This window comes from Tetrao urogallus (assembly GCF_951394365.1).
Source record: "Tetrao urogallus genome assembly, chromosome: 8".
Classification (NCBI taxonomy): Eukaryota; Metazoa; Chordata; class Aves; order Galliformes; family Phasianidae; genus Tetrao; species Tetrao urogallus.
Genome location: NC_136821.1, coordinates 17480334 through 17493578, shown reverse-complemented (window position 1 = coordinate 17493578; position 13245 = coordinate 17480334). Strand labels below are relative to the sequence as shown.

The 13245-nt window shown below is 35.2% G+C and overlaps 1 protein-coding gene across 1 annotated transcript in view; it reads left to right on the top strand.

Moving 5' to 3' along the window:
- Positions 1 to 12938, top strand: part of TTC21B (tetratricopeptide repeat domain 21B) — a gene marked incomplete at both ends in the record, with an annotated part of 30922 nt that extends 17984 nt beyond the window's left edge. Inside the window, 11 exon segments of the mRNA XM_079539238.1 lie at positions 588 to 694; positions 2194 to 2382; positions 3892 to 4002; positions 5160 to 5241; positions 5877 to 6027; positions 6499 to 6660; positions 7093 to 7288; positions 7976 to 8200; positions 10321 to 10441; positions 12067 to 12134; positions 12861 to 12938. Coding sequence (XP_079395364.1) covers positions 588 to 694; positions 2194 to 2382; positions 3892 to 4002; positions 5160 to 5241; positions 5877 to 6027; positions 6499 to 6660; positions 7093 to 7288; positions 7976 to 8200; positions 10321 to 10441; positions 12067 to 12134; positions 12861 to 12938 — 1490 coding nt within the window.
- Positions 12939 to 13245: the final 307 nt, after the last annotated feature.

Genomic DNA, 13245 nt, shown 5'->3' with positions numbered 1-13245 from the left:
GATTAAAATTAATACAAACAGGAGAGCTTGTAATATGTAAATACTGCCTTATGCATAAGTATTTTTAACCATTAGTCAGAATTAGCTTGCTGCTTTTCCAGCAGATACTAAAGCATTTAGTTAAAATAACAACTTGTATTCACGTCTGTCTTACTCAGTCTAGCAAAAGAAAGCTACTTTGAGGTCTGAGTTGAAATTTCACAAAGTAATCCTGTGCTTTTTTTGGTATGCTGACACTGAATCAATTTGGGTATTTTTCATTGCCTTCAAGGAGGTTTTCTGTAACAAATATAAAGAATGACTGTTTTAGGTGTCTTACTTAAGGTACTCATATTTCTGAAAATGCAAATGAACAGGCAGGTAGTTTGTATTCTTTTCACATCTTTGCCTTCAATCTCACTCTGTATATTATGATGATTACTCCTTCCATTGCCTGCTAACTGCACACAGAGTCAAATTGCATTCCTAAATAAATAGAATCAAGCTGTGAACTTCTCACCTAAGCTGTTGCCTGGAATATGTAGAAAATTTTGACTTCCCAGGATCGATTCTTAAAATAATCATGTTTGTTTATGTATTTCTTATAGTTAATGAACTGTCTTCTCTGATGGAAGATGGACGTTACCAGGTTCTGTTAGCAAAAATTTACAGCAAAATGGAGAAGATTGATGAAGCTATCACTTCATTACTGCAGGTAAAGGGAAGACAAAAAGAAACCCTGTGAAAGCTTGCAACGTTTTTGTTTTTATTCCTCGTTTTGCTTTTATCCTGGTTTCTAATCATAATATTTTTGTGAATAAGAAAAAAGCATATATGGTAGTGATAAGCCACCACTGACTGGTGTGAAATGTTAAGGTAAGTCTAAGCTTTTTTGAGCGCTGTCATCTGAATTCTAAATCAGGATTCTGGGTACCACTGTAAGGCTGCTATCATACTATGTGTTCATTGGTGTGTGGAGCATAGTTTTAGCAGAGTAGTTGAAAACAGTGTCTATTACGTATCCTTGCTGAGCACTGAGCGCTATTCGTAGAACAAAGAAGGACAGCTTTCAATGACTACGTGTCATTTTTTTTGTAACCTTGGCCATGTTATTTTTAAATAGCAACAGTAAACTGTTAATTCTGGAGTTTAATGTTACCATTCACTGAGTCTTGAAAGAGCAAATTTGGAAGGTACAGACAACATAATCCATTTAGAAGATGCTTTCTCATTGCAGTTCTTGAGTAAGAGGTTGGATCCTTCCCTTCCATTACAGCTCCAGTCTCAGTAGGACTAGCTGCTTGCTCATGGTATTACCTTTTGACAAAAACTTTTCTTCCCTTGCTTTTTCATAGTGACGTTAGGAACTCCCTGGGGGTTTTACTGTTTGTTAGTTCTCCTTCCCTGCTGGGCAAAATGGTAGGACGAAGTGTTTCAGTACAGCTACAACTTGCCAACTTCAGTTGGCAGTTCAGCACAGCTCTTCAACTTACTCTTTTCCAAATGAGTGAAGCAGATCTTTTAAGACTCAATTTCAGCTTGAACAGAAGGGAGGGAGTCCTTTATATAGGGATTAAATAAAATTCAAGTTTAAATCAAAGAAAATTGATCAAGTGTAATAAGAACTGGGCACAGCTACTTTTTTGGCTGTCCTTTTGATCTTTTGGGGCATCTGCCTTCAACAGAGGTCTCTGGCTCCGTGGTTTTATCTTCTCTTAATCACTCTCTAAATGAAGAAGCTTAAAGTAAAATCTGGTAGCTGTTTGCATTTTGGCTGAGTTTTCTATACTTAATAAAAGAGTTAAGTACTTAGGCTTTGACTTCTAGCTTTTGAAGTTTTGTTTGTATGCTTAATTTTAGCCTATTTAAAGTCTACGAAGTATAGACCTTACAGTATTAGATTGACATACAGTAGAGAAGCACGTTGGGATCCCATCTTCTTGAAGTGTTAAATGCTAGGCTGCTTTCCAGCGTGTTTTTAATATGAATTTTGAACACGGAAGGTAACTCAGGAACTTGGAAAGATGTTAGTGGTTTTGTCTGGCTTTTCCATACTCTTCTTTTTATTAGTTGAAGATTTTACTATCCACATACAAACTTGTAAAAATTGTAGCCATGTTGTTGTAAAATGAACTGTATAATATTGCTTCCTTCGAAAAAAAAAAAAAAAAAAAAAAGTTGACTGATCCTTTCTTATCCTTTTCTCCATGCTAGGCTCGAGAATTACAAGCCAGAGTACTTAAACGGGCTCAGACAGAACAGCCAGATGCAGTTCCTGCACAGAAACAGTTAGCAGCTGAAATTTGTGCTGAGATTGCAAAGCATTGTACAGTTCAGCGAAACTATGAAAAAGCAATTAAATTTTACAAAGAAGCACTTGTTCACTGTGAAACTGATAAAAAGGTCGGTTCTCCCTCTGACAACTTTGCATTTGTTTTCCTCTTCCCTTTTGATACTTAGCAATGCGTTTTTCCAGTTATCCACAGCGTAGAACTGTATTTAAAATTTTTTGTTTTTCTGTTTTCAATGATGAAAACCACAAAGGCTCTGTGTACATATTTGTTTTTTTCTGCCTTGAACTTTCTCCTTTTTGTCAAAATAAAAATAGCTGTATATGTCCTCCCAATTTCAGTCTGTTTACATAAAAGCCTCATTTGAGTGGGGATCTGTGTTCACTGAGTAGTCCGTTAGTTGCCTATATGATAGGATTGCTTTTATCCTGGTTTCTAATCATAATATTTTTGTGAATAAGATAAAGTAGGACTGTCATCATGCAACAGTTGAGGATGTGTACCTCAACTGTTACATTCTTACATTTACATTCTTTAATGGTACAGTAATAATGGAGGCTGCTCCAGCTTTTCTTGTTGCCCGTCATCTGGAAAGAAATCCCAGCAACTTCAGTCAGTTCAGACAATTTCTGTCTCTGCTGTCTGTGCTCTAATAGTTCTGTCCCTACTTGGTAAAATTCTGGTTTTATTCAAAAAAATGTTGCTATTGCTGAGCAGTGATTATTGTACTGCTTCTTTTTTCCCTTCGCCGCCTCTTTCGGATTTTTGCTTTAATGTTCGTTCCTTGCTACATGGAATACGTTGATGTCTTAGCCAATCTAAGACCAAATTTCTGGTTTTTAAAAACTTGTTTCCTGCTTACAGTACTGCGGTATATGTCCGGTTTCATTGATGTTCTTCTCTGACATGCCACAAGCAGGCAGTTTCCTAACTAGCATACTGCTTCACAGTCTTCCGCTGTTGTACATACAAAAACTTTCTTCAAATCACAGTTCTCATAATTAAAATTCTCACATATGTGCTAACTCTGTGTCTGTTCCATTGCTTGCTCAGTTGCCTTTCTGTTTCAGCATTAGAGTGATTGAGCCCCAAGGATGCATGCTTATGTAAATGTTGGTTTGTTAATATTTGTTCTGTGGTTGTTTCTCGTAAATGAATTCATACAGTCTTAATATGTTAGGCAGGGAAATGCAAGAAAACAAGTTTCTGTTAGAATTTGTTTATACTGTGTAGCTAATCAGTGAATGTTAATGAGATATTTGCTTGTTGGGACTTTGTAGCTATTTGCATGTACATTTTTTTTTTTTCCAAGAGAATTATTCTTTCCAAAATTATTTATTCTTTGGAGCAATACCGTCTGAGCATCTGTCTTCAATTCTGCAATAACCCATTAAAGAAGAAAAGTTTTACCTTTTTTGTAGCTGGGGGAATTGAAATCAATTAAATTATTTGATTGAGAGTCTAAAGGAAACAGTAGCAGGTTAAGACTTTAATAAAAGGTCTGTCTGTCTGTAGAGTAGAATTGTACAGCAGAAGATGGAATCTCAGGTAAATACATACAGAACTGAACTACCCTTCCTTAACCATACGCGATTCAAAGATTAAATATTTTACTACACAGGCAATGTTGGAACTGGCACGTTTGTATCTTGCACAAGACGATAGTGATGCCTGTCAGCATCAGTGTTCCTTGTTACTGAGGAATGAGCAAGATAATGAAGCAGCAACGATGGTAATGTACTGGTATACTAATTCTGTATTAGAAGTTTTTTGAAGTTTGTGTGTCTGCAATGTGATGAATTCATAAAATACGACACTTAGAACCGTTTCAGGAATGTGAGCAAATCTATTGCAACAAAATATTGTTTCTGTCTATGGTGGATGCTGATTCAGTGTTAAATTTCTGGCAACCTTACCTTCATTTTATCTCAATACAAAATGTGTGCTTAATATACCACATGTGGAGAAAAAGTGGTAGTTGTAAGATTGGCTGATGTGACTTAATTGGACATTCTATTAACAGTTATCAGATGAGCAGAAAAGAAGTTAATTTACTTTTCCATCACGTTAATACTTCAGCAAGCATTGTAGGAAGCAGGGAGGAAAAAAAAACCCTCCTCCCCCAAAACAAACCAACCAAACAAAACCACCTTCCAGAAGGAAAGAACTGTGTACTTAAGGTGTTTTTAAGTCCTTATAGAATCACTGTTAACTGTATTCCTTCTTAACCTTTTTAAGTCAGTGCATCAGATTCTCTCTGTGTGGCTTGTATGCCTATTGGCTTACAAGACAGCTCAAAAGACTGAGCAATTTTTTTTTTAACACTTAAGGAGCAAGATGATTTTAAGATTGGAATAAGTTACATCAGGTAACATCTGGGATGTATCCTAGTATAGTGTAAGACCAGGGGTAATAACGTTCCAATTACATTTTGTTAAATCTACTCTTTAGTAATGCCTCTTGGGGGAAAGAAACTGAAATAAGAGCTGGATTTACTTTCTCTGCTGATGTGGGCTATGTGTTTCTTTTTCCTTAACTTTGAGGTAGTTTGCTTTTCTATGTGCTTAATATGCATTTCTGGGAAATAGAAGTATTCAAGTGAAAACAAAACATCTTTGATTGGTACATTGTAACGTTTTATTCTCTCTTGCTGTCTATCTTAAGTGAAAAACTGAGAAGTGAATCTGCTTGTTGTTATTCTGTGTGTCTGTATAAGGTGTTTATTCTCCAGAGATTAGTGGGGAAAAAGCTCTGTTTACTTTTTGTCACAAATTCCTGCAGCACTTTAAACCTATGTTTTCTGCCCTTAGTTTTAAAGAACTTGAGTTAATTTTAAAACACAGTTTATAAGGTTTTGTTTTGTTTTCTCTGAATTGGTCAATGCTGTAGATGATGGCTGACCTTATGTTCAGGAAGCAAGACTATGAACAAGCAGTCTTTCATTTCCAGCAGCTCCTCGAACGCAAGCCAGGTGAATGTTCAGTAGTGGTATTTTTAACTCTTTGGTACTGATGTCTAATGAGAGAGAGGTGCAAATAGCCAAAAAATGCTTTGTTATGTGCTACTTATAATGCAAATAAAACAAAGACCACCACTATCTATAAAAACGTAAAGCTATTGTTAGGAAAGATGTGCAAATAACTTCTCTCAGATGTAATAATTTACACTGCTGTATTTATTTGTAAGTGTAAAGCGCTTTTTCTTGTATTATTTATATAAATGCACAAACACAAGCCTGGAAATTTATTTCTGGGCAAATAGAATTATAGATGATTAAAGGCTATGACCAGACAGAAATGTATTTAAATAATACTTTAATGAATGTCAAGCTTTCTATGAGTCTTTGTGTGAAATGAGCTGTGAGAGTACAACAAATGTTTTTGAGAACTCTTAAAAGTGAGGCACAATTGTACTTACCTTTGTACAGTCTATTTAGGAGTATTGCAGAGGTATCACTTTGTCTTTTATCTGACATTGTTTTATAACATGACTCATATTACACTGTATCATTTTTGTATGTGAAAAACAATGCAGGGTCTTCATCTCTAAATCTGTTCACAGTACAAGTGACTAAAATGATGATGTCCTGTTTATTTATTTATTCAGATAACTATGCCACTCTCTCGCGATTAATTGATCTGTTAAGAAGAGCTGGGAAACTAGAAGAAGTCCCAAGTTTTCTTTTAATGGCTGAAAAACATTCTTCCAGAGCAAAGCTTGAACCAGGCTTTCACTACTGCAAGGGACTGTATCTCTGGTACTTGCAGTTAAAATAAAGTTTATATGATGCAGTGCACGGTTAAATTAATTTTCTTACCTGTTATCATTTGTAGGTGCTACTTATGGTGTGTTAAGTATTCTAGCAGTACTTCGCTTTATTTAGTTAATGGGATTTAAGGAAGGGTTTCTTTGTCTCTTCTGTAATACTTTGCAACGAACTCTTCAGAGCAAAGCTGTTTTATCTCACATGCGGCTTTCATATTTTGTTTAGTAACAAAGGATATTCTTTCTGGTTCAATGATGTAAAGCTTTGAAATTTTAGAATTTCCCAGATTTTTTTTTTAATCTGCAAAAGCCCGTTCCTTGCAGTAGCACATTTGCTTCTCAAAACTTGTGTTACTGGTGTGTGTAAATATGTGAGCTGTTTTTTAAATGCTTGGGTTTTAGGTACAACTTGGGGCAGCCAATTATACTTGCCCAACTCTGAGCAGTGTAATTATCTGTGTAGGTATACAGGTGAACCAAATGATGCACTCCGCCATTTTAATAAAGCTCGAAAGGACAATGACTGGGGACAGAATGCAGTCTACAACATGATTGAGATTTGTTTGAACCCAGATAATGAAACTGTAGGTGGTGAAGTCTTTGAAAATCTGGATGCTGACATAGGGTAAGCAAATGAAGTAAATATTGCTTGGGTTATTCTATTATCACACTCCTTTACCCCTTAATGATGTTTCTTGATCATGTAAATTGCTAGAATTTTGGGCTCACCTAATGCTTTGAGTATTCTGCCTACAAGATGAGAAACAATTCTGAACCGAAAAATAAATCATTGTTAAGCAGAAAGTGTAGGGGATTTTATCTGGAATCCTAGCACTTGAAGTTTTGGTTAAAAGATAGGTTATAGACAGATTAGACCTGCCATTGTTACAGGAGAGAATGTAGAATGCCTGCCTTTATCACATTATTATGGACCCTGTACACACTTGTAATTTACTTGATATATAAAAATGTAATTTTATATATAAAGGTAAATGTTCAAAGTGTGGTTTGTTTTTTTTGTTTTTTTTTTTTTTTTACAAATGGCTTATGGTAACAGTAATTCGACAGAGAAGCAGGAGTCTGTGCAGTTGGCTGTAAGAACAGCAGAAAATCTTCTGAAGGAGCTCAAGCCTCAGACCATTCAGGGTCACATTCAGCTGCGAATCATGGAAAATTATTGTCTCATGGCAACCAAACAGAAATCAAATGTCGAACGAGCACTGAACGCTTTCACTGAAATAGTAGTGGCTGAGGTTAGTAACTTGTCTCATTTCCACAGTCTTCTCCCTTACATTTACTAGGACTATGTAATTAGTCTCGTAGGTCATATTAGGTATTATGTAAACTAATCAGAGTATTTTATGTGAAATGTGCAAAGAAACTTGCACTGAAATAACATATTTAAGAAATCTTGCATTGAGTTGAAAACTTAGACCTCAACTGTATGCTGATGTTGTCTGCTATTGAAGTGTGTATCGGCTTTTGGTTTGAGTTCTTGGGTTTGTTTAAGTTTCAGTTGTTTTTTAACCCTGGGAGGCAGCTAAGCACCACACAGCCACTTGCTGACCCACTGTGGCAGGTTGAGGGAGAGATTCAGTAAGATAAAAGCGCAGGAACTCACAAATAAAGTTAGTTCATTAGGTAGAGCAGAAATATCTGTGGATACTTCCTGAGCATGGGTGCAGTTGTCTTGAGCTCAGACCTGTATTCAGTCTCTTAAATATTTAACCTTATGGTTGCTATTGTAAGAATAATTGTTGTACTAGATGAAAAGCACATTTATAAGATTGGATGTTGTGTTTTTAGTTCCTGCAATTTAGCTTTTAATTGAACTTCCTGATGCCTTATCTTATTACTTTAAAAAAAAAAAAAAAAAAAAATTGTTTCTTTAAAGTGAAAAATTGAAAATCACCAAGTAGTTACTATGCTTTTTTCTGCAGAAAGATCACATACCAGCACTTCTGGGAATGGCTACAGCCTACATGATCTTGAAACAGACTCCACGAGCTAGAAATCATTTAAAACGGATTTCAAAAATGAACTGGAATCCCATTGATGCAGAGGAGTTTGAAAAGAGTTGGCTTCTGCTTGCAGACATATATATTCAGTCTTCAAAATATGATACAGCAGGTGAATTATTAAAACGATGCCTTCGGCATAACAAGGTAAGTGATTGCATATTATAAATAACCTTTTTATTTTAATTCATGTAAGTGTTTATTTCTCATCTGAAGCATGGAACAGGCATGGCACGGGCACAGATCTTAGCTCTGATGTTTCTATTTTTTTTTTCTTGTTCTGTCCTTTTTTGCTAATGAAATTGTTCCGTCTCTACATTTCACTCTCTTTCATCTGGAACACATCTTGTAATACAGTACATGTTATAAAAGATCAGGATACTGCTTATACTCTGCAGATTTGGTTTAGGAAGAGGCTTGATTGTGTTTCTTTTACTTGATTCATGAATACAAAGAGGTACGGTATATAATTCAGTCTCAGTTCTGAAACCTGCCTGAGAGCTTCCCTTTTTCAAACTTACACTCTTCTTATTTCTTTGTTTGAAATTAAGGAATAGGTAGCTACAGCAGGTCTTAGTGTACTTGTATCGTGTACATCTGCAGAGACGGCTCTTGAAACTGAATACATCCTATTTTATTTCTGTAGAAAATGAGCTATAATTTACTTAAGAAAAAATTCTACCATGAAGGACATTTACTCACTTGTCTGGACAGCCAGTGGAAGTGGCATAATTCATACCATGTCAGAGTAAATATGACTCATTTCTCTAAATATGACACATCTTTAAATAGGTGGTCTGAGCATGGCTGTGCCACAAGTTACACGTTGTTGTAGAAATTCCCCAGCAGCTCAACGAACTTAGACTATGCTAGCCTGCCAAATTGCTTCTTTTTTTTCAAAAGGCTCAAAATGCCTTTTGGAGAAAAGTTAGCAATTTAGAAATCTGAAGCTCCTTACCAAAACAGCAGAGTAAATCTGACTTTTCTCTAATCTGTATGTAAAGAAGGCAAGCAGGGGATGTACCATACAAATAGGTGCTGTTTTACATTTTTCCATGTATCCTGCAAGTTGTTATATTTCATTAGATTGAGAAAACTCATTATTGAGATTTATTATTTATTACTTATTGATTTATTATTCTTAGGGTTGTTTTTAGCAATCAGTACTTACTGTTGTGGATATGTATGTACAATGTAAGTAAACACATTGAGTGAACACTTCAGAAGTCTAGTATCTTGTAATAAGGTTTTCTTTCAATCTGAAAGTGTTAGGTTTGGTTAATAATCTAATAATAATGAGATTCTCAGCACTTTTTGTTAAATTGGAGTTTCTTACCAACTTCTTCTCTTGATTTTTTTTTTTATTTATTTATTTTTTTTTAATTTTTTTTATTTTTATCACGAATGAGAGAAAGTATATTTTTATCCTGGTCCCAGGAGCATTCTTCTGCTGTTTGTCCCATATGCTGTGATTTAAAACCTCTTAATTCTTGCTCTGCCTTTGTAAACAGGGTGCATATATTCATAAAAGTTTAAATTTTTCTACTGAAGTATTTTAATTGTTGTCAACATGATAAAGTGAGCTGTTTGCAGTAAAGCCATATGGTAGTTTGGACTTGTGTTTATTTTCACAATTTTTTCTGCTTCATTTACTAAATTCTTGTATAAATTATTAAATCTTTTCTAGTAATTTTTACTGCAGTTAGATTGATGCATATGTTTGTGTGATAATAATTACAACTGTTATTTTCATCTAGTACTTCTGGGACTTGTTTCTTGGTTCCTTTTAAGCTCCCACTTGGAATTACAGAAAATGAAATATTTAATGTTTGGTGTTCTCTTCAGGATATTTTTTAATGCCTTTTGTTTTAAATGGAAAGCTGTAATGTCTAAAAGTTTTCAAAATTAAGGGTATGGAAATATTTAGTGAAGAAAAAGTGAGACTATCTGTGGAAGATACAGCAGTTCCTGGCTGGACTTGAAATGCTTTCCATAGGATTATTATTTCAGAAGTATCTGCAGGGCTTCTGGAGGCACTGAACATTTTTGGAGTAATTGTAGTGTCCTCTGTGATGAACTCTGTACTTGACTTGGGATGACTTATGAAGTCATTGCAAGACTCTTTGTAAATGATTTTAAATTAAGACTATCTTGTCATCAAAACTAGTACAAGTATCACTTAAGCTTTCTAGTTGTAGAGATTTGAAGTATTTAAGCAATTAAATGTTGATACCTAAATAAAGTCTTGTGTGAATTATATTTTGCAGTCCTGTTGCAAGGCTTATGAGTACATGGGATACATAATGGAAAAGGAGCAAGCGTACAAGGATGCAGCAATAAATTATGAGATGGCGTGGAGATATGGAAACCAATCAAATCCAACCATAGGCATGTTTGTATAATGTGTATATATACAATGCACTACAGTAGGAATGAATAACTCTACCCTTTACTGGAAAGACTATATTTCTCTTTCCATAGTGAGAATATTGCTGGTTTTTCTTTACGTTAGAGCCACAGCTGTCTAAGGATCTACTTAAGTCATTTGGAAAGCTCCCATGACAGAACATAGCTGTTCTACGTTAACTAAGAAATTTCAGCTTGCTCTTTTTAGTGCAAGGTTAGATCTACAGCTCTTTTAGTTTGCTCTAATATGCTGTCTTGAAATATGGTGTTCAATAATACTTGTATAGTAATACAGCCTTTACTGGCTGTAGTAGAGAATTGTTTATACCTCTTCTGTACCTGGTGGTGGCAGATCACTTAACATTTCATTACTCTGTTTTGATAATCAGACAAATTTGAAGATTTTTTTTTTTAATTGTTTAAAGGGCTGTAAATATTTGCTTTAAAATTAATGGCTAACTGAAAACTTGATAGTATTCAATTTGCAGTTTGGATGGTTAATTGAAGCCCAAGGTGGGCTGTTACATTTGTGGACTATTTAAAGTAGGAAACCCTTTATAAAATTTAGGTTAAAATGTCCTTTCTTACTCAACACTACGTCTTGTCTCTAGGTCCTGAGGCTGGTGATTTACATAAATTCTATTCCCAGTTTTGGACTATCTAGTGGCCCCTCAGAAATGCATGCTGCTTGTAATCTGTAGTCTCTTTTTTCCCTGGCTTCAGGGAGAGAAGGCCTGTGGTGTCATCTGGAAAACCAATGTTGTTTTTTGTGGGTTTGGTGGTTGTTTTATTTATTTATTTATTTATTATACAATTCTGTAGCTGTTACGGTTATGAACTCCCATGTTTTGTTTCTCTAACTGTAACACTTAAGGCTGCAGTGATTTGGTTCGTGATTTTATTCCATGTGACCTGTGGATCAGTGTTTTATTGATTATAGAATCACAGAGTGGTTTGGGTTGGGAAGGACCTTAAAGACCATCCAGTTTCAGTCCCCCTGCCATGGGCAGGGACACCTCAGTATACCCTGGACTGGGACTTCTCTGTCCAGGCTGATATATTTGAGCTATACTTTTTACCTTTCAAAACCTCAGTCTTGATGTGTTCTGCAGGGCCTAACTATTCCTCATGACAGATTATTATTAGTGGTCTGGTCACTGTGGAACAGAAAAGCATTTTAATTCCTGGGTTTGTTTCTACATCTGTGACTTTTTTTTTGTCCTTTAATAATGTAATCATTTATTTTCTTTGTAAAAGAATGATGTATTGTAGATCAGAAACTCTGATGATGAGAAGCTCTGTAGGGTGCTACATTCATTGAAAGAGGACAGCCATTATGTGTTCCCTGGAGGAAAACTTGCTCTCTAGAATGTCTCCTTTTGATTCCAATGCAGCTGTCTATCAGTGTGTAAAGACATTCACATACTACTTAAAGTGTAATTACTTAAATAGTAATTTTTACAGGCTTAGATAAGGGAGAACCAGAAAACAAATATATTAGCCATAGAAACACATGGTGACCAAATTGAACTTAAATGTGATATTTTACTTATTTAATACAGATATTGAAGCTATCACCTTCTTTTCCCCCCTCTTTTTACTTACAGGATACAAGTTGGCTTTCAATTACCTGAAAGGAAAGAGATATGTTGATGCAATTACTATTTGTCATAAGGTACAATTTGTACTTAATGCTCTCTCTGCTGTAATAACTTTTGTTTTACGTAATGATCCTTCTTTTGTTATATCAGTTATTTTTCTGATATTAATAAGTTTGACTGTGTACAGGATACTTAATTTGCTTTATCCTGAGCTTTCTGTCCATCTGGTAAATAAGAGATATGAAGTAGCTGGCTGGCATATGTGAAAGCATGTTCAAGTGGCAGTGCCTTCTCTTTCTGTGGTTGCTGCTTGGTAAATCCATATAGAGCTGTAGCTGAAGACAATACTAAAATGCTTGTATTGGAAGAACTGTTAGAAAATACTTCTGCCTGTGTGGTACAAATATATCTAGATGTCGAATTATAGAGCTACAATTCTAGAGCCAGAGTGGACATAATGATATAATAAATGGTTAAATTTGCTGATTTGGGGGGGAAATTTAAGAGTACTGGAAAGGTTAACTTGAATGGAAGAGGAGGGAATTGCATGCCCTTTGACCCTTGCACTTTTGCTAGTTACGAGGTGGTGGGAAGGGAAAGCAACGTCTAAAATTGATCTTGACCAACTCGGTAGTCTTTCATTACAGATATTTCTGCATTCTTACAAGGAACTTATCACAGTATTCAAAATTCTAGAATGTGTAAGCTCATCAATGAGGCAATAACCACCCAAGTATTCTTTCCTTTTAGATGCGGAACTTTCTACAGTGGAGGGTTGTTTTTTTTTTGTCTTTTGACAGGTCCTTGAAGCACACCCAAACTATCCAAAGATCAGGAAGGAAATACTTGACAAGGCCCGTGCATCATTAAGAACATAACTTTTTTTTTTTTTTTTTTTTTTAAACTGATTGACTTATTAGTATAAGGTGCCTTCAGAAACTATTGCAGTGACAATGTCAGCACTAATGTATGGTGAATATGATTGATTTGCATTGAATTAGAGGTCTGGATTATTTTCAGGAAAAGTCTGCAGCCCTGGAAGGAATTGTAGCTATTCTGCAGAAAATACTACTTGCATGTATGGTACAAAAAATATCCAGAAATAAATAACAAAAATAAAGACCACGAGCATCTCTATAGAATACTGCCCAAGTGCATTTCAGATAAACACACAACTTGGATTCT